The 21830-nt window shown below is 37.7% G+C and overlaps 1 protein-coding gene across 13 annotated transcripts in view; it reads right to left on the bottom strand.

Annotated features, from left to right (window-relative positions):
• The window catches only part of RALGAPA2 (Ral GTPase activating protein catalytic subunit alpha 2), a 426648-nt gene that overhangs the window by 180610 nt on the left and 224208 nt on the right, over positions 1-21830 (bottom strand). For all 13 annotated transcript variants that reach the window (XR_013157020.1, XM_077114762.1, XM_077114723.1 and 10 more), the window contains one exon: positions 13109-13237. Coding sequence is in view for 12 of the 13 variants with exons in the window: in XM_077114762.1 (XP_076970877.1) it covers positions 13109-13237 (129 nt within the window). In the remaining variant the exon portion in view is untranslated. The remainder of the gene's footprint in view (positions 1-13108; positions 13238-21830) is intronic.

Genomic DNA, 21830 nt, shown 5'->3' with positions numbered 1-21830 from the left:
GACCTCAATGAGTGGGAACGAAGGAGCTAGCCAGTAAGGGAAGGAAAGATTGCTGGAGGGAGGGGAGTAGGCAGGAGGTGCATCTCAGGCAGCAGGAATGGCAAAGGAAAAGGTACCTGGGCCCCTCTGGAACTGTCAGAAGTCCCGCCAGCCCGACACCCTGAGAACACACAGATATGCATACCAGGACTGGGGAGCTATGGCTGGAGAAGCCTAGGAGAGGTATCAGCACGGCCAGGGCAGGAACCTGAAGGCCACTTGGTACATGCTGTCATCTGCCCCAGAAGTGATGACATCAAACCCCAAGCACCAGCAGGAGTGTGGGAAGAAGGGAGGCTACCAGAAAGAGAACAAACTCAGGCAGTTAGTGAAGTATGCTCTAGCCAAGAGTGATAGCACCTAAGAAAGGGGCTAGGGCATCAGGGATGGGGTCATTATACCTTTTTTTCTTTTAACGTTTTTTATTGTGAAATATAATTTATGTACAAAAAGTAAAAAATAATTTTAAAAAAGGAGCAAAAATTTTCAGAATACATTTTAACAAGCAGTCACAGAACAAATATCAAAGTTTGGTATGGGTTACCATTCCGCAACTTCAGGTTTCAGCATCTAGCTGCTCAAAAAAACTAGAGGCGAAAAGAAACATCAATATGATTGATGCTGAATCAATATGATTGATTCAGCAGTCATTCTTGTCTCTTAAATACTATCATCTCTATTATAATTCCTCCTCCTCCTTTAATCCTACTCCTAATTACAGGAGTCTTTGCAGTATGCCTTTTCCAGGTTGAAAAGAGGTATCAACAATTTAAGAGAGGGAAATGGAATTAGTTGATATTCATGGAGAGACTGGTTTCAAGATTTATCTGTGCTGGGAACTCTCTAGAGGTTTTATGTTTAAGGAAAGAAATCTCAGTGCATGAAACTTTCGTAGAGTCTCAGTTAGAGCTCTAGGTGTTCTTTAGGGGAACAGGAATGATGTTGATTGGGGTTTGGCAAACCATGGCAATTAGCAATATCTAGATGAAACATGCATTAAGAGTAGCCTCCAGAATAGCCTCTCAGCTCCATTTGAACTCTCTTAGCCACTGATACCTTATTTTGTTACATTTCTTTGCCCCTTTTGGTTAGGAAGGCATTGTCAATCCCATGGTGCCAAGGTCAGATTCATCGTTGGGAATCATGTCCCACACTTTCAGGGAGACTTTCATCACTGGCTATCCTGACCCACTTGGGGGGGGGGGGGGCGGGTAATATTTTTCCTTGCAGAGTTGGGCTTAGAGAGAAAGAGCCCACATCCGAGCAATGAAAGAGGTTTCCTGGAAGCAATTCTTAGGCACAATTATGAGTAGTCTTAGCTTCTCTGTTGCAGAAATGAGTTTAGTATTGGTTTTGTTTTTATCTCCAATTGAAGGCTGATCTGTTTTTCAGTTACTTTAACAATTGCTGTACATAGTGATGCTGACTTTCAGAGCTGAAGAATTCCAGCTCTGAGTGTTAGGTGTCACAGAGGCAACCAACATTCAAGGAAAATACCAGCTTATACACACACACCATAGCATCTCAGAATCTAGTATTCTCTTACAACTCCACACTGCCCCAGAAGTTGGTATGGGTTACCATTCCGCAACTTCAGGTTTCAGCATCTAGCTGCTAAAAAAAACTAGAGGCGAAAAGAAACATCAATATGATTGATGCTGAATCAATATGATTGATAAATATGGCTGCTGTGAATTTACAATCTAGGGTCCAATTTTCTTCTAAGTATTTTCTAAAAGAGACCATACTAAAATATGTTCTTTTGTTTCTTGCTTATTTTGCACAGCACGATGTATCCAAGGTTTATTCACTTTGTTGCATACTTCACAACTTCAGTTGTTTTTGTAGTCATATAATATTCCATCACATGCATATATCACAGTTTGCCATTCTACTTCTCTGTCATTGTGCCCTTTGGCCCCCTCCATCTATCAAACATCATGGATAATGTGCAAAATAAACGATCCATGTCTCACAGTGTCCTCTTTCAGTTGTACAAACATCAGCACTCTCAATTCAATTTTCATTGGTCCAAAGAGACAAAGAACTGATAAACACAGTCTCACCAAATATCAAATCTAAACCTCTTGCTCTTATCTCTCCCCACCAATTATTAGCCCCTGATATTGCGGTGGTATCGTTATTGATTTCCTGTTAACTATAGGCCATAGCATGCAATATTCATTTCCCCCCTATACTCCTTATTGGCTCTTTGTCCAAGATCAAATCTGTGAAGCAGTTCATACAAGAACTCTTTTGTAATTGTAGAGTTAATCGGTAGGGTACATGATTGTATACAACCCCTTTCAATTACAGTCACCTCAATATGGCAATATTACTTATTAACACACTAATGAACTACCATCACTTCTGTCTGTCCCCTCAAATTTAAATTTAACCTCATTGGGTAGCCTTTCACCCATCTTTAGCTTCTACGTATCTCTAAGTACCCTATCATCTACTTTGTTAGCCTCCAGGTTTACCTGTACCAGAGTCATAATAGTGAGAATATATAGTTTCTATCCTTCTGTGTCTGGCGTATTTCACTCAGCATTATGTTCTCAGCATTATGTTCATCCATGCTGTTATATGCTTCGGGACCTCATTTCATCTTACTGATAGATACTATTGCATTGTATGTATATACTACATTTTCTTTATCTATTTGTCTTTTGATGGGCACTTGTATTGCTTCCATCTTCTGGCAATTATAAATGGTGCCACTATGAACACTGGTGTGCAAATGTCTTTTTGCCACTGCATTTGGCAGTCCTGGGTATATACTGAGTATTGGAATTACTGGGTCATGGGGCAACTCTATATTCAGTTTTCTGAGGAACCACCAAACTGTCTTCAACAGCAGCTGTACCATTATACATTCCCACCAGCAGTAAATAAGTGTTCTAATTTCTCCACATACTCTCCAACATCTGTAGTTTTCTGTTTGCTTAATTGCAGCCATTCTTACAGGTGTGAGGTGATTTTCACATTGCAGTCTTGATTTGCACTGAGCATCTCTTCATGGCTAATATTTGTATTTGCTCTTTGGAGAAATGTCTATTCATCTCCTTTGTTCATTTTATTACTGGCTTATTTGTTCTTTTGTTGCTTAGTTGTATAATTTCCTTATGTAGACAGAATACCATACCTTTATCCGATATTTGGTTTCCAAATATTTTCTGCCAGTGAGTTGGCTATCTTTTTTTTTGACAAAGTCCTTTGAGGCACAGAAGCTTTTAATTTTGAGGAGTTCCTATTTATCTATTTTTTATTTCATTGCTTCTGCTTTGGGTGTAAAGTTTAAGAAGCTACCACCTATTATTAGGTCTTGAAGACGTTTCCTTATATTTTCTTTTAGGAGTTCATAGTACTGCCTCTTATATTTGGGTCTCTGATCCAGTTTGAATTAATTTTTGTATAGGGTGGAAGGCAGGGGTCCTCTTTCATTCTTATGGCTATTGATATCCAGCTCTCTCAAGCCCATTTGTTGAAAAGACTGTTCTGTTGCAGTTCAGTGGATCTGGGGGCTTTATCTAAGATCAACTGACCACAGATTTTGTGGTTTATCTCTGCACTCTCGATCCAGTTCCACTGATCTATCTATCTATCTTTGTGGCAATATCATGCTGTTTTGACCACTATGGCTTCACAATAAGTTTTAAAGTCAGGAAGTGTTAGTCCTTCCACTTCACTCTTTTTTTAGGTTATCTTTAGCTATTCGAGGTCTCTTTCCCTTCCAAATAAATTTGATAACAAGCTTTTCCATGTCTTCAAAGTAGGTTGTTGGTGTTTTTGTTGGTATTGCATTGAATCTGTAGAACAATTTGGACAGAATTAACATATTGATGACATTCAACTTTCTTATCCAGAATGTCTTCCATTCTATTTAGATCTCTGATTTCTTTTAGCAATGTTTTATAGTTTTCTGTGTACAGGTCCCTAATATCTCTAGTTAACCTTATTCCTAGATAATTGATTATTTTAGATGCTATTTTGAATGGAATTCTTTCTTCGTCTCTTCAGTTAGGTCATTATTTAGAAACATGATTGATTTTTACACATTAATTTTGTATCCCACCACTTTGCTGGATTTGCTTACTAGCTTAAGCATTTTTGTCAAAGATTTCTCAGGATTTTCCAAATATAGGCTCATGTCAACTGCAAATGATGAAAATTTTACTTCTTCCTTTCTTATTTGGATGTCTTTTATTCCTTTCTCTTGCCTGATCACTCTAGCTAAAATTTCTAGTACAATGTTAAATAATAGTGGTGACAACGGGAATCCATTTCTTGCTCCCAAACTTAGGGGGAAGGCTTCAGTCTCTCACCATTGAGTGTGATGCTGGAATGAGTTTTACATGTATGCCCTTTATGATATTGAATTTGATTCTTACCTTTTCAAGTGTTTTTATCAGAAAAGGATGCTGAATTTTGCCAAATGCTTTTACAGCATCAACTGATAAATGATTTTTTCCTTTTGATTAGCTACTGTGCTGTACTATGTTGATTGATTTTCTTATGTTGAACTACCCTTGCATTCTTGGTATAAACCCCAAGTCGTCATGATGTATAATTGTTTTAGTATATCACTGGATTAGATTTCCGAGTATTTTGTTGAGAATTTTTGCATCTATGTTTATTAGGGAGATTGGTCTATAGTTTTCCTATATGTAGTTTTGGTATTAGTTAGCTTTGTAAAATGAGTTAGTCAGCATTTCTTTTCCTCAATTTGTTTAGAAAAGTTTCAGCAGGACTGATGTTAGTTCTCTTTGGAATGTTTCATAAAATTCCCGTTAAGCCATCTGGCCCTGGGCTTTTCTTTGCAGAAAGATTTTTGATGATTTAATTTTGTTACTTGTAACTGATTTGTTGAGACGCATTCCCTCTCAAGTCAGTGTAAATAGTTCATGTGTTTCTGGGAATTGCCCATTTCATCTAAGTTGTCTAGTTTGTTGGTGTATAGTTGTTCATAGTATCCGCTTATGATTTTTAAAATTTCTTTTGGAGCCATGGTAATAAACTCCATTTCATTTCTTATTTTGATTTTATTCGGGTCTTCTTTTTTTTTGTCAGCCTAGCCAAAGTTCCATCAATTTTGCTGATTTTCTCAAAGAACCAACTTTTGGTTTTGTTTATTCTTTCCATCATTTTTGTTGTTGTTGTTGTTGTTGTCCAGTTAGTTTATTTCTGCTTTAATCTTTGTTATTTCGCTTCTTCCATTTGTTTTAGGGGTTAGTTTTCTCTTCTTTCTCTAGATCCCCCAGGTGAGTGGCTAAGTCCTTGACTTTTGCTTGTTCTTGTTCTTAAATATAGACATTTAGGGCAATAAATTTTCTTCTCTGCACTACCTTTGATGCATCCCTTAATTCTCATATGTTCTTTTCTCATTTTCACTTGTCTCCAGATATTTACCTATTTCTCCAGGAATTTTTTCATTGACCTACTGTTTAAGAGTGTGTTGTTTAATCTCCCTGTTATTTGTGAGAGTTCTGGTTCCTTGGTGATTATTAACTTTTAGCTTCATTCTGTTCTGGTCACAGAAAGTGCTTTGCATAATTTCAATCTTATTAAATTTATAAAGACATGTTTTGTGTCCCAGCATATGATCTATCCTGGAAAATGTTCTAAGAGCACTAGGGAAGAATGTATATCCCAGTGTTTCTGGGTGTAGCAATCTCTATATATGTCTGCCAGGTCCAATTCATTTATCAAATTGTTTAAGTAATCTATTTCCTACTCATCCTCTGTTTTTCTATCTATACTGGAGAGTGGTGCATTGATATCTCACACTATTATTGTTGAAATATTTATTACTTTCAGTTTTGCCAGTGTTTGCCTCATGTACTTTGGAGCACCTTGATTTCTCAGCATAAACATTATTGTTATTTCTTCTTGGTGAATTGTCCCTTTATTAATATGCAGTATCCTTCTTGTCTCTTATGACATCTTTGCATTTAAAGACTGTTTTATCTGATATTAATACAGTATTGTTACTCCTTTCTTTTGGTTAAAGCTTGCATAAAAGATCTTTTTCTACCCTTTCACTTTCAATCAATTTATATCCTTGGGTCTAGGATGTGTCTCTTGTAAGCAGCATGTAGATGAATCATATTTTTTAACCCATTTTGACAATCAGTTTCTTTTAATTGGTGAGTTTAGTGTGTAAACACTCAAAACTATTACTGAAAAGGAAGTTCTTGAATCTACCATCTTATCTTCTTAGTTTTTGTCAGATCCATATATTCTTTTACCTCTTTTTATCCTTTCAGCTACCCTTACTGACATTCTTCAATTCTGCGCACTCCTTCCAGACCTTCCTCTCCTTTTTTTTTTTTTTTTTCTTTTTCAGCCAAAAGAACTTCCTTTAGAATTTCTTGTAGGGCAGGTTTCTTATTGACTAGTTTTTTCAATCTTTGTTTGTCTGAGATTTTAATCTCCCCTTCAATCTTGAAGGACAACTTGGCTGGATAAAGAATTCTTGGCTGGAATTCACACCAGCAGTGTGGCTATTCCTGGCACCCAGGGCTTCTCATCCCCGTGAGGAACCAGCCTGCCATGCCATAAGGGAGGGGTACCAGCCTTGAATCTTTTGTATTCAGAATCTTTTGTATTCCGAAAGATACATTCTTTCTCTTTCAGAATCTTAAATGTATCACACACTGTCTTCTCACCTCCATGGTATCTGCTGAGTAGACTGAACTCAGTCTTAGATGGTTTCACTTATATATACAGGGTCACTTTTCTCTTTGTACTTTCAGGACTTTCTGCTTCTCTTCAACATTTGACAGTCTATTCAGTATGTGCGTTTGAGTATGTCTATTTGGATTTATTCTACTGGTGGTTCGTTGGGCCTCGTTAATTTGTGTATTTGTTTCTTTTATAAGACTTGGGGAGTTTCCCCTCATTATCTCTTCAGCTAACCTTTCTAGCCCTTTACTCTTCTGTTCTCCTTCTGGGATGCTGATGATTCTTATGTTTGTGCCCTTACTTTCGTCCATAATTTCCCTGTAACTCTGCTCAATTTTTTCCATCTTTCTTGCCATTTGTTCTTTTGTGGATTCAAATTCAATCATCCTGTCTTCTAGCTAACTTATTCCTTCTTCCACCTCTTCAAATCTGCTATTGTGTGTCTCTAGTATATTTTTTCTTTAGTTTACAGTCTTTCATCTCTGTGACATTACCTGTTTTTCTATTTACTCTTAAAATTCTTCTTTATACTCCTCCAGTGTCTTCTTGATATTGTTTATATCATTATGACCATCTTGATTAGTTGTTCCAAATTCCGTGTCCCCTAAGGTGTTTAATTTGGTCACTTGGCTGGACCATATCTGCCTGAATCTTCAGGTGATTTGTGATTTTCTGTGTTCAGGGCATTTGTTTATCTTGATGAGGTTATTTTGCAATCTAATTTCCTTGACTCATTAAAGGTTTTGCATTTGCTTAGGTTTGTGTTGAAGGTCCCATTTTGCACTTGGTTTTTCAGTAGTTACACACCAAACCAAGGCCCAGATCTCATGGAGGGGATGCACTTCTACTTGATGCTTACCATCAGATGGCATTCTTTAGCCACTTTCCCTCTCAGCCCCACCGCTCCCTGATTGCAGTAGCTAGCTGAACTATATGGTGTCAGGTGGGGCCTGACTATTTTTGGCACCTGGTGGGGCCGCTATTCTCTGCCTGGCAGGGCAGCTATTTTCATGCCCAGTAGGATGGCTATTCATGGCACCAGCAGAATGGCTATTCATGGTGCCCAGCAGAGTAGCTGGTCCTGGTGGTTGAAGCAGTTATTCATTGTACCTGGGGCAGGGAGAGGTGGCTATTCTCATGCACATCTGGGCGGCTATTTTTGTGCCAGGGGTGCTGGCTATTCTCTGCACCCAGCTAGCTATTCTTGTGCCTGTCAGTGTAGCTATTCTTCTGCCTGGTGTGGCAATTCATGGCACCCAGCAGGGCAGCTAGTCTTGGCAACCAGCAGTGCGGCTATTCATGGCACCCAGGGCTTCTAATCCCCTTGAGGAACCAGCCTGCCATGCCATAAGGGAGGGGTACCAGCCTCAAAGCTTAGGAAACTAACATTTCTGTCTGGGATCTCAGCCATTCCACCATTCCAGAATGGTGCAGAATGTGTGTTCAGTCACTGAAGTCCCCCAAATAGTTGTTCCATACAGTTTCTTTCTATTTACTACCTACCCTAGAGGATGAACTAAATTCTACTCCTCGTCCTAACTCATGGGGTCATTATATCTTTAGCATCTTATTTCATTTTTAAATACAAAAATATGAAACGTCTATAGCAAAATGTTAAATTTTGCTTATTAAATGGGCAGTGACTACACATTTTTTTGGTCATACGGCCTCCATAATGCACAACGGAATGGTCACCTTCAGTCCTAATCTCACCTGATCTCTCAGGGGCCTCTGAAGCAGTTGCCAACTCCCTCGCACCTGGGAACACTTTATTCTTTTGGCCTCTGGGACAATTTTCTTGTTTCCTAAGGAGATCCAATGGTCTTATGTTGGAACTTCTCATTTACCCAGGATCTAAACTTCAGACGCGAAGTGCAGGGCTTGTCCTCTTTGTAGGATCTACACTCACCACACCCATGGCTTTAAATACCTCCAACATGCTGCCTCCTCCCAACAGACGCCTCCAGCCCTAGCTTCCTTCCTGAACCTAGAGTTCAGAATGGAAGATGCCTGTTTGACATCTCCACTTGGGAGGCTGATAAGCAGCTCACACTGACAAGCCCAACCATATCACAGACATCATCTGCAGTTCTCTATCACAGTTATCCCACGTCCACCATGCTCCCTCCCTCCACTTTTCTTTATTTTTATGTTAAGAGAATCATTAAACATAAAAGTAGAGAGAATGTTATATCCACATACTCTAATACTCAGATTCTAGAATTATCATGATTTCCTCAGGCTTGTGTCATCTATCCCCATATTATTTTTTACTTCAATATTTTAAATCCAAGATATCATGCCATTTTTGCTTCTCTGATCTTCAGCATCTCTGCTTCATGTTTCTTCTTAGCATTTGTCACTTCCTGACATGGCATTCTACCCTTGTATAGTGTTTGTATCCCCCATGAGGGCAAGGAGTTTTGACAGCTTCACCACTTCTCTATCCCAGTGATGCTCAATAAACAGTGCTTGAGGTTGGTGTAGCCCCTACTGTCCTCACATACCAGGAGAACACTGACCATCATTCAAGCCTCTGCCTCAGTATCACCTCTTCCACGAATACTTTTCTGGCCAGAATCTTCGCTTCTAACTCTCACCAAAGAGAACTGACTATCCTTGCTAGTGCCTCTCTAGGTTCTTGATATGATACTTACCATGGTTACTATATACTTATTTGCACATATGATCACTTAGGTTTTCACATCTGAATTCTGGAGCATAGAAACCCTCTCATATTGATTCAGGCCAGGTCCTAGTACAATAGTAGGTTCACAGGAGATGTTTCCTGAATAGCCCTGGTTTTGTCAGCTCTCACTAACCACTGCCCTTTATATAGCAGAGAGTCTGTGTTTAAACCATGCTGAGGCTATTTCCCCCTATAGCCTTGAATAACAGTGTCATGGGTAAATCTAGTTTGCATTGGGGAACTCGGGTTTGAATGCTAGGCTGGATAGCAACTGGATGCTAAATATCAGATTTTCAATAAAATAAATAAATTTAGGGGTACAAGGGTACATCAGTGGTAGAATTCTTGCCTGCCATGTGGGAGATCTAGGTTTGATTACTGGTCCACACACTTCTCCAAGAAAGCAAACAAACAAGCAAAACAAACAAACAAAAATTCAACAAATGGTGCTGTAATAATGGGATACTCACATGGAAAAATAAAGAAATGTGACTCCATCATATAGCATGCATGCATACATACATATTTATATATATACATAAATTTATGCAAAACATGTAGTATAAATCTAGATAAATTTTTTTCCTAATCACGAAGCCTAAGGTGAGCCCCAATTGACAGACAAGGAAAACATTACCCAAAGGTAGACAACTAGTACAAGACAATGGTGAAATTGAACTGAGGTCTGACTCTACCAAGCTACAGGATCAGAAATGGTCAGGGGATTCTGGGTGAAGGGGCCATATGGGTGAAGGGCCATATGGGTGACAATGGTGAAATGAACTGAGGCCTGACTCTACCAAGCTACAGGATCAGAAATGGTCAGGGGATTCTGGGTGAAGGGGCCTGCTGAGGTTGGAGCCTGTCCTGCATGTTGCTGGGTATAAATGGCAGAAGGCAAAGGAGAAGAGGTGGATCCGAGAGGCTGCACAGCTTGGGAAGGCCACCATCCTTAAGAGTAGTCAGAGAGGAGGAAAGGACAGTGAGGACCAGAGCCCTGAAGGTAAACAGGTAGTAGAAAGAGTGTTGGGAGGAGACTTGGAAGGAGGGAAAACACAGTGAAAGTAGTAGAACCAGCAGGTACTAGTGTCCCTATCATTTATCTATAAGTCATTTTTCTATTAATTTTCTTTTAATACTTATTTTAAACTGATTTTTAATAACTTTTAACTGGAATTTTCATTAGAAAAATGCACAAATCCAAAATGAATAGCACACTGAATTACTCCAAAGTGAACACATACCTGTGTCCTCTTTGTGTACCTCCCACATCATCCACCTTTCCCCAAAGCAACAACCATCTTACCTTGTAACACCACACATGTCTGGTTTCTGAAGTATATGTAAATGGAATCATAGAAGATACATTCTTTTGTGTCTGACATACTTCACTCAACATTACATTATGTGTCTGATCCATGTTGTTGCATTTTTATTGTATATAATTATTATATCTTATGTATCCACCACAATTCATCCATTCTATTACTGACGGACATTTGGACTGGTTCCATTACTTGACTATTACTAATAATGTTGCTGAGCACATGCACCCACTTGTCTTTGGGTGACACATGTGTGCACCTCTGTCCTCTTACTGCCTTGGTCCAGCAGACCTGTGTCAGGGGTACTTCAAACTCATGATTAAATTTGTATTAACTAAAAGTTTGGATTGAGCAGGGGTGCCCTATCCAAACACCTCTTACCATTCCCAATCTTAAATCTCAAGTTTCAAACTAAGAGAGTAATTCAATGAGTCACATTCCTTTATGTATTTCTTACACCTACATATTCTTGTCCATATTAACCATATTCTCGTACTCTCTCTTTTATATTGTAATGTTTTTAAAGAGGTTTTGGAAGGCTACTTTAAAAGCTCATCTCAGGAAAAAAAAAAAGAGCTCATTGTGTTAGTTAGATTCTGTTGCCAACTTGGCCAGGTGAGCATACCTAGTCTTGTTGCTGTGGACATAAGCCAACGGTATGTGAACCTCATCTGTTGCTAATTACATCTGCAGTCAGCTAGGAGGCGTGTCTGCAGCAATGAGTGACAGTTGACTTAATTGGCTGGTGCTTAAATGAGAGAACGCAATGTAGCACAGCCTAAGCAGCTCGGCATTCCTCATCTCAGCACTCGCAGATCAGCCCAGGCCTTTGGAGGTGCAGAAAGAAGTCACCCCGGGGAAAGTTGTTGGAACCCAGGGGCCTGGAGAGAAGGCCAGCAGAGACCATCCTGTGCCTTCCACGTAAGAAAGAACTTCAGTGGAAAGTTAGCTGACTTTCCTCTGAAGAACTAACAAAATAAACCCCCTTTTATTAAAAGCCAATCCGTCTCTGGTGTGTTACATTCCAGCAGCTAGCAAACAGAACACTCATCTAGCCCAAAGAATAATTTTCACAGAGGATGACCACCATAGATGCCATAGATGATATTATCCCTAGAAAGGCCTCCAGCATTTTTATAGGAAACTCTCCTAGCCAGCAATAAAAATTGTATTAAAGAAATATGATTTTTCTTTCCTACATCTTGTCATATTTTTCAATGTTAATTTGAATGGCTGAAAATAAATTTGAAGGTCTTTAAGACTGATTTTCCTAAAATCGTTTTCAGAAATAACAAAGTCTGAAAGGTTGGCATATTCTTTATAGAAATAGAGTTAAACAAATTAAACATTTCTCTCGTTTTTTTCCTTTTCTCTTTATTTTATTCTCTTATTCCTCCCCTTTGCTCATGTCTCTTTTCCATCCTTTGTTTTCTAATTTATCTTCATAAAAAAACAAATGCATGAAAATACCAGTATGAATTAACTTTTATAAAATGTCAAAAAAAAATTAATTTAAAGCCGAGAGCCTGGCGTTTGAATTTAAACTGAAGAGAAGAAATGAGTGAAAAAGTAATCACATGTCAAACAAAATTTAGGTTGCTGGATAACCATACTGATTTCAAAACAGGCCCCTGCAGACAGTAAAGCTAATTTTATTTAAGCCACTTGAATGGGGCTTGAATAGAGAAAATGACTGAATAGTTAACAGTTGTACACAGTACAAAGAGAAAAGCCCTTTAAACTGAAATATATAAGAGGATTCTCTCAGAAGGTGCTAAGACAATGCCTTAGCAACGGACATAAATGTGCAGACTGCAAATAAATTCTTTCTGTAGCCATTAATGCACAAATCTACTTGATTCTCATTATTTTTGAGCATAAGAATTGTGCTAGAGTTTTAATGATGACACATTAATAAGAAAACATATATTCATTTTCTGGTTAAAATTTTAGTGTTCTAAGATTTGAACAAACTATATTCCATGGGAGACTCAACAATAACCAACATTACTGCTAATGCATGTTTAAAATTCACTTTTTACTACAGTAATCTTTATCTGTACCTCTATTTACTAGAAATGACAAATAAGCTTCTAAGAGACAAGTCCTGCTCTGATTGTATAAATGTGCTGAAATATTAGTGAGGATATGATTTCTCACACTTTGGTTTTTTGATGAAATGCTTTTCCAATATCAGTGTGTCATCTTATCCTACAATTTCACACATCAGCTGCCAGGGTATCTGCCCTGAGAGCAGAGTTTCACATTGCACTAATGAGTCAACACCTGTTAAAAGTGGAGAAATTCGAACCAAGGTAGCACTTGGGAAGCTCTGGGGCACCAGAACGCTGAGCATCATTGTACTCACCACCAACATGTCTGCACTGAGGACCCTGGCCGCGGCTGTGATGAAGTCCCCCACCAGCATCGAGAAGCCAGGAAAACCAAGGGAGAAAAAGCGGGGCGTGCAGTGCCTTATGATGGTATTTAAGATATCCTAAAAGGTAGGAAATAAACCACAGCTATAGTTTTCAAGAAAAAAAATTTCAAAGAAGTCAGCTCTTCTCCTCTTATGTCCACTGCATAACATGAAAGAACCCAGACCACAGAAATTTTACAATGCAAGGGGTAAAGGGGGTAAGTCAGACCAAAGGATACTGTATCCATTCTGTAGGTAAGAGAAAGGAGATGCCAAACTGTAGGACGATTTGTCCAAAATTAAATCATGGCATTAGGACTAGCTACTTCTTCCAATACCTATCACTAAAACAAAGAATATCTTCTATGGTTAGTTCTCAATTCTCTTCAATTTTTAAAAATTAAAGCACACTGTTAAATTAAAAAAAAATCTTAAAACATCTTTCCATTTCCAAGAGATGGAAATTTTCACTCTTCAGGCGATTTTCTGTGCTAAAGAATGGGACTTTCTGGAGTGTTATGATCAGGTGGTTATCAAGAATATTCTCAGGTGCTACTGGTAAAAGGTGGTTCTCAGGACCAGTGTAACCAGAATGTAGTAGGAGCTTGTGTCTCCAACAGCCTCTCACTCATGCCAGCCTGGCTGCCCCCTCCCTCCCCAGCTATGATAAGGCAGCTATCCCTTTTTGCCTGGGGCACCAGGGGTCGACTACTGGACAGTTTCCATGCCATGCATATTTCCGAAGCCATCTGTGTGAGAGCGTGTGCACAAAGGGATTAATGAGAAAACTGTACACTTCTATTTAATAGTTTTTGGCCATGCACATTAATCAAACATACTTAAGTACTATCATTATGGGACCTGCAGTTAAACAATCTATAGTTAGTTTCAGTATGCAAGTAAGAAGCAAAATACAAATAAGGAACTGGTTTCTCTTCTTAGATTTCAATGTGGCTTTTTAAAAATTCCCTTAAAGTAATCCTGGTTTAATTTAATCAAATTAGAACAAAACAGTAGGAATATGCTCAATTCTGGAATTTAACCTAAATCCTAACCTAAACCTAAAAATGACATTAATTTAACAATTTATGTTCTTAAAAAAGAATTTTTTATGTGATCGCATAACAAGTTTTTTCTATGTAAATATGTATTTTTTTCCTTCCATTCTGGACTCATTTCGTTTCTACAAATTGCATTGTTTATACCTTTAGAATTACTATACAGTGTGTGATCCATTAGAGCTCACATATGGTAAATTTCGTGGCACATATTAAAATATTAACACTTAGGCAGACTGTTTCCTATACCAATAAAATAAAAATAATTTTTTTTAAAGGGGAAAGTGGAAAGAAGAAAAGACAAGACGCCACCCCACTTCTTCCGAGTTAATGTTTAAGCCTGCATTAATCATGTCCTTGAATACCCTCTGTGGTCCATATCAGCCAAGGCAAACATCTAAGGGGCCAAGCAGATGGATGCTGTGGTTTAGAAGGTGTGTGGTAAACTCAGTCTCCACCAGTAGAACAAAAGATCCACCTTTTTCATAATTAAGCCTCTGATTAATGCCCTGGGCTCCTCACTGCACACCTGTAATTACTCACAGAGGTGCACATTGTGCTGGGCCTTGTCTCAGAATATCAGGCGTCAGGCTCTCCAGCAGCAGATGGAAGCACATGTCTGTTGACATATGCTGCAATGAAAGGATTCATGCAAACCTGGCTAGCAAGGTAGCAGAGTGCCGTGCACCAAAGATTAATAATGCAAACAGCCAGGATGTTAACTTTGTTATGCTTGTGCTAATTCCATCTGTTGAGATGAGGAACTAAACAACTAAACCTTGAACCCAGTGGGTTTCAAAAATCTTTAGTGCATTCTTAAATCATATAACCCATTTTCACCACTGGAATTTAGTGTTTTAATTTTAAAATGTTTTTCCGGGATGAGTTGGTGGGAGTAATGAACTAATTTTTTTACCAAGCTAAAGCCAGAATTTGTAAAGGGAATCCACTTTGCTTTGTAAGATTCATATGTTTAAAGACAACAAAGTATAAAATGAGATGATCAGAAATAATTACTCAGTTGCCATTGATGCTAAAGACAGTAGATACGCATGAAGCCAGAATAAAATCCCATGGTCCTCCATCCCCTGGACTTTGGCCAGAATCTTCAATGGAACCTGTTTCTATGGGCAAGATTGGAAAGAGAGGACAAAATAACAGATGGCTAGCCTACCCTACCCTGCCACCCACATGAAGATAGAGCCCTGAGGAGAGGGGGTCTGGGCTTGCAGTTGCAAGGGAAAGACAGTGCTGGGCAGGGGTTAGGAAGGGGAAATAAAAAGCTACTCTGCCAAATTGCAACCATATACCAGCTAATTTTGCTTATCTGTACTGAAATGGAACAAATCAAAGATTATATCTTTGCGATAACATTTAAAAATTATGAATAACCGGGTGGTGCTCAAAACAGCGCAGACGCATATTCCTTTCAGAGGACGTCTGCAATGTGCTACAGTCTTTTCTCCTAATTCCTAGCAGAACTTTTCTTTTGCCTTCCCCTTGATGCATTAAGTTCACCACTGTTACTAGAATCCTGGGAGTGGGAGCTGCAGGGACTGTGATTTGGAGACTGAAACTTTCTTCCCAGTCTCCAGGGCTTTATGTATAGACAGTACAGGACAGTGCTTCCCAAACTTTGACTGTTCATTTATGTATAATAACCCTTGTGCCTTTTGCCATATTCACAACCAGAATGGACAGTGTTTACCTAAAATGTATTTTTCAAAGTGACTTATTTTTTTGGAACTTACATAAAATTATCCTGGATAACTAATATCATTTGTCAAAAATAGAAATAATCCTTAAACTGATACAATAACAGCAGAACAATGCTATTGAATTTTTGCTCTCACTGTCTGATGGAGGCTCTGGGTCTGAGCCTGGCTCTCCTAATTAAAAAGGGAAGTTGGATATCAGGGTGATGTCTCAGGAGTTTCTGTCCCAGTACCAGCTAGCATGCTGGACAGAGAGATGAGAACAGGGTCTTAATTCTCACCTGTCAGTCTGATGCTCTTCAGTATTGTGCCCACTGTGATCTCAAGTAGGAATTAAAAGAATCCCAGAATTGGGGCACAAGGCCTGGGTTCAAGGTCCAGCATAGGTGACCACAGGCAGCTCATGTAATATTGAGCTTTTCATTTCTCCTCCATAAAACAGGAGGACACCCCTCTTAAAGAGTTGTATCTAATGTGACATTAGATGTGATAACATGCCTTTGTAAAATGAAAAGGGTCACACAAAAGTAACAGAATGATAAGCAATTTTTTTTCAAAAAAGAAGACTCGAAATATTTTACTTTGTTGAATTTACTTAATAGGTTTACTTTATAGAATTCAGTGAACTATTATTTTGCTGCTATACAGAAAGAATATTTTAAAACATTGCAAAGGTGGAACAAACAAGTCTTGGATTATTCACTATCCCAGAATTAGAAAGCTCAAGAAATTAATGCTCTCTAATAACATCCTTAGCAAAGCACTACAGCAATTAGTCATAGAATATATAATTTAGAAGATTCTAATCTTCTAAAGGAATTCTAGACACTTATACTAAACAAATGAGTCTGGTACCAAGAATTAGTTTCTTTTCCACATTCTGAAAAGACTAAAGAATAAGGCATAATAAAAAATGGGGTCTACAATATAAATTAAGTTTATTTTTGAAAGTTGACCACTATGAAGCATTAAGATAAACCTCTTTTACATGCTTTTGTAAAAGGAAATAAAATTCATCCTGCAAAGTGCTGTCATATCATAAACAGACCACCAAAACAGGTATTTTTCTCGTTTTTGGTTAAAAGCCCATGTGCATCCAATGCATTGAGTGTGAAAAGCTAGATTGCAAGATGATAATTGTGAATTTTCAGCTTATCAAAAGATTAAGGTTTATGAGAAAGTAACTGATGGGAACATCTGTCTCTTATCACTGATCTTGCAAAAAAATCAGGTAATTCAAATAGAGGCGTGTTGTTTCCTCTCCTCCAAGCACAGTTCTATAAACACAAACCACACTCAGCCTGGTAAATGAATCGCTTTAATTGAATGCTATGTACACAGTAACTGGAAAAACCATAAGTGATAAGGAAAACATATGGTGATGGCAACAGAAATTGGTTTATTCATTTTGCATAGTGTTGTTTCTTTAGTTCTCTTATAATTGACCTTTAGAACGATAAATGTGTAAAATAATTTTGTTTACTATGGCTCCAAACCTTCCAACAATTACACAAAATGAAAATTTAAAAGGAAGGATTCATTCTGGAAGCATTTCCATTGTTTACATAATTGCACAGCTATAATTTAGTGCTCTTGTTATTGCGGAAAATAAAAAAGGGGCCATTATGGGCTATTTCGATTCAAAATATTGCACAGTGGTGTCAAAAATAGGGGGAAAATGTTCATATTAAAGCAGTTTAAATGGATTAACCCTGTAAAAAAACATTTCAACATAGTATTCTATGAAATACAAATTTTCAAGAAGTCACCGTTTTTCAAATGGTATTAGAAATGTTGCAACTGTACTTTAACACCAATTACATATATATTATTCACTTAATATTTGCTCACAGCCCAGCAGATGATGGCTGTAACACAATAGCCAGCCATCTGTCTCCCTGACTTGCCTTCGTGGACTCAAAAGCAAAAAGGCCTGGTTCTTCCAAGTAAAGTCCTTCAGTCCCTCCATGATGCCAAATAGAACTGTTAAGAAATAAAAGCTGCATACACAAAATCAATCCATTCCTCCTTTAACTTTTTACTCTAAGCAAATTAAAACAATACACACTTAGATGACTTTGTGGCTGTTTTAAAGAGGAGATGCTTACCTTCTCTTTAGAAAAATTCTAGAGGAGGCTTTTCCATTTGTAAAGTGGGGTAACACTGAGATCTGGTGAACCTGTTAATCTGGTTAGTAGAAAAGTACCACTCATCCCATACTTGGGTTATTAATTATTAAAAAAAAAGATTGAATGCAAAGGGATACTATAAACACAAACCCTGGATATAATTCAAACTTTCCTTAGCAATTATGAAGGCAGCCATGACCCTGCAGCACCTCAGAGACATATTTTTAAGTATCAGTTATTGCTCAATTGGCAAAGCTCAGAAAGGATAAGTGACAAGGCTGTTTCAGGTACTGGAAGAACAGATCTGAGGTGCCCTCAACACCGCAAGGCCTGGTCCTCTCACTTCTGCTAATGGGCTTTTTCTCCTTCAGCTCTGCGCACAAAGACATTCTTTACATAGTACAGATTGTTACTTGCCTCTTCATGGTCTACATTTTTGGTGATAAAAATAAAGCCTTTATCATTATGGACTCAAAAAAAAAAGCACAATAAATCATGGCCACAAGTATTGTGCTTCCAGAAAAGTCCCTGAGAATGAAAATAGAGCAAGGTGAAGCTGAAAATCACTTTCAAGATCTAGAACAAGGAATACGTGGTACGTGCTATATACATTATCTGTTCAAACAGCCAAGTGTGGTGCAGTCCGCTTAGGGAAATAAGGCAGAGATTTTTACAAGTGCTGGACAAAATGTGACTTCTCGGGGTAGAATGTATTACCAAGACCAGGACAACTATGACAGGATAAGAGAAGTAATCGGGCTCTGTGGCTAGGGAATGAAAACAACCTAGTACTTCTTACCAAGAGAACTGCTATGAAGAACACAGAGTTTCCTCTACAGCAGTGTACTAAGGAGGAAGGAAGTGAGAACTGCAGGTAAGTACAGATGGCCACGGGAGCTGCCCTGACTATTTTACATAGGATCAGGATTTGGGGAGGAACAGATCAATATCCCAGAATTAAAAAGCTCAATTCTGAGGGATAGCAGAGATAGCCCTACAGGAGAATCCTGAGTATTTTTACAATTGCTTATAAACACTTTAGCAACTTATTTTGTCTCTCTGCTAGCCTTTACAATGATGAAGACTGAATCACTGTCTTATTTCAGGAAAAGAGGAAGTTTCTGTTTTTTTCTGAAGAAACAATGCATTCGAATTTTACTTTATACTGTCATTAAATCACCAGGCTGTCTTAACTGCTGCTTCTGTTTTTCGTTTTCTGGTAATAGATTTAATGAGATATAATTCATATACCGTAAAATTCACTTACAATTTAGTTTTAAATATATTCATAGAATTGTACAACCATCACCACTATCTAATTTTAGAAATTCTACACTCCAAAATGAAACCCTGTGCCAATTAGCAGTCACCCCCATTTCTAAGTCCTACCAGCCCCAGCCTTTTGGCAATCACGAATCTACTTTTTATCTCTATGGATCTGGGCATTTCATATAAATGGATCACACAATATATGAGTTTATATATCTGGCTTCTTTTACTTTGTATAAGTTTGCAAGCTTTATCATATTGCATCATGTATCAATACCACATTCCTTTTTATGACTGAATAATATTCTATTGCATGGATATATCACATTTTGTTTATCATCCATTGGCTGATGGACATTGTTTCCAATTTTTGGCAACTTCAATAGTGCTATATGAACATACGAGTATAAGCCTTTGTTTAAATACCTGTTTTCTAGAATTGGAATGGCTGGGTCATATGGTAATTCTATGCTTAGCTTGTTGAGGAGTTACCAAATTGTTTTCCACACTGGCTACACCATTTTACATTTCCACCAGAAATGTATGAGGGTTTCGATTTCTGCACATCCCTACTGACCCTTGCTATTTTCTGATTTTTTTTTTTATTATACCCATCCTAATAGGTATGAAGTGGTATCTTTCTGAGGTTTAGATTCACATTTCCCTAATGTTAATGATGTTGATTATCTCATCATGTACATATTGGCCATTTGTTTAAACTCTTTGGAGAAATGTCTATTCAACTCCTTTGCCAATTTTTAAATTGGGTTATCTTATTGTTGATGAGTTGTAAGCATTCTTATATATTGTGGATACTACAGTCTTATCAGATTGATGATTTGTAGTTTCTTTCAGTGGGTTGTCTTTTCACTTTCTTGATTATGTTCTTTAATGCACAAAAGTTTGTCATTTTAGGGCAGCGCAGCGGTGGCTCACTGGCAAGAATTCTCGTCTGCTGAGCTGGACACCCAGGTTTGATTCCCAGAGCCTGTCCATGCCAAAAAATAAAAAAGGTTTCATTTTGATGAATTCCAATTTATCTCTTTTTTCTTTTTCCTTGTGCTTTTCATGTCTATCTAAAACTCTTTTGCCACATCCACTATCACAAAAATGTACTCATCTTTTCTTCTAAGAATTTTATGGTTTTAGCTCTTACATTAAGGTCTTTGATTCATTTTGAAATAATTTTTGTATATGTTGTCAGGTAGGGATACAACTTTATTCTTTCACCAACACCATTTGGTAAAGAGGCTATTCTTTTCCCATTGGAACCCTTGTTGAAATTCAATGGACCATAGATGTATAGGTTTATTAGGGAACTCTCAATTCTATTTTATTGATTTATATACCTGTCTTTGCATCAGTACTATACTGTTTTGATTATTGCAGCTTTGTAGTAAAGTTTTGAAATGGAGATGTGGGAATCCCCCAACTTTGTTCTTTTTCAAGATTCTTTTAGCTATTCAGAGTCCCTTATATTTCCATGTGGACTTTAAGATCAGCATCTCCATTTCTGCAAAAGAGTTTATTGAGCTTTTGACAGCGATGCTGCTGATTCTGTAGAAAATTTAGAAAGTACTGCCATCTTAACTGCTTCAGCTTTCCAAACTATGTGCACAGGAGATCTTTCCATTCAGGCCCTCTTTAATTTCTTTTATCAATTCTTTGTTGTCTTCAGCGTACAATACTGAAGAAATTTATTTATTCAGATAAATTTATTCCTAATTGTTTTATTGTTTTTGATGCTATGGTAAATAGAATTGTTTTCTTAATTTCATTTTCCAGTTGTTCCTTGCTAGTGTGTAGAAATACAATTATTTTACTTAGTATAATTTTTCAAGCTTTATCCATATTGTATCATGTATCGATACTACATTTCTTTTCATGACTGAATAATATTCTGTTGTGTGGCTATACCACATTTTGTTTATCATTCATCTGTGGATGAACACAACCTCTTATATTCTGCAACCCTGTTGAATTTATTTATTAATTCCAATAGTTTTTATGTAGTTCTTTATGGTTTTCTACATACCAAATCACCTCATATGTGAATAGAGGTGTTTTCTTCTTACTTTGCAATATGGATGGCTTTTATTTATTTTTCTTACCTAATTGCCCTGGCTATAATCTCCAGTACAATACTAAATAGAATCACTGAGAACAGACATCCTCGATCTATTACTTATCTTAGGAGGTACATGGAAGGTTTCTCAGTAGAAAATCCTGTTGTTTCTTTGGAGGAAAAAAAGCCAAAGCCTGTAATGTGGCAATCAAACCCAGGGCAATTTTTTTTTCAAATATTTTTGGAGAGCAGCAGATTAGTGCTTTTTGCAAAGATGCTCAGCATACTGCAAGATCAGAGGCTCCGTGAAAGAACTTACCCTCTGTGACATGAGTTGGGCTGTTTCTTCAGCCTGAGTCCTCACCAACATGAACAAAATGTAAAGCCTCTTCTTCTATGGCCATTACTACACTCTGCTTGTAGCCCATAGATCAC

Source organism: Tamandua tetradactyla, chromosome 1 (genome assembly GCF_023851605.1).
Source record: "Tamandua tetradactyla isolate mTamTet1 chromosome 1, mTamTet1.pri, whole genome shotgun sequence".
NCBI classification, from domain to species: Eukaryota; Metazoa; Chordata; class Mammalia; order Pilosa; family Myrmecophagidae; genus Tamandua; species Tamandua tetradactyla.
Note: the sequence above shows the minus strand (reverse complement) of the source record. Positions and strands in the feature narration are given on the sequence as shown.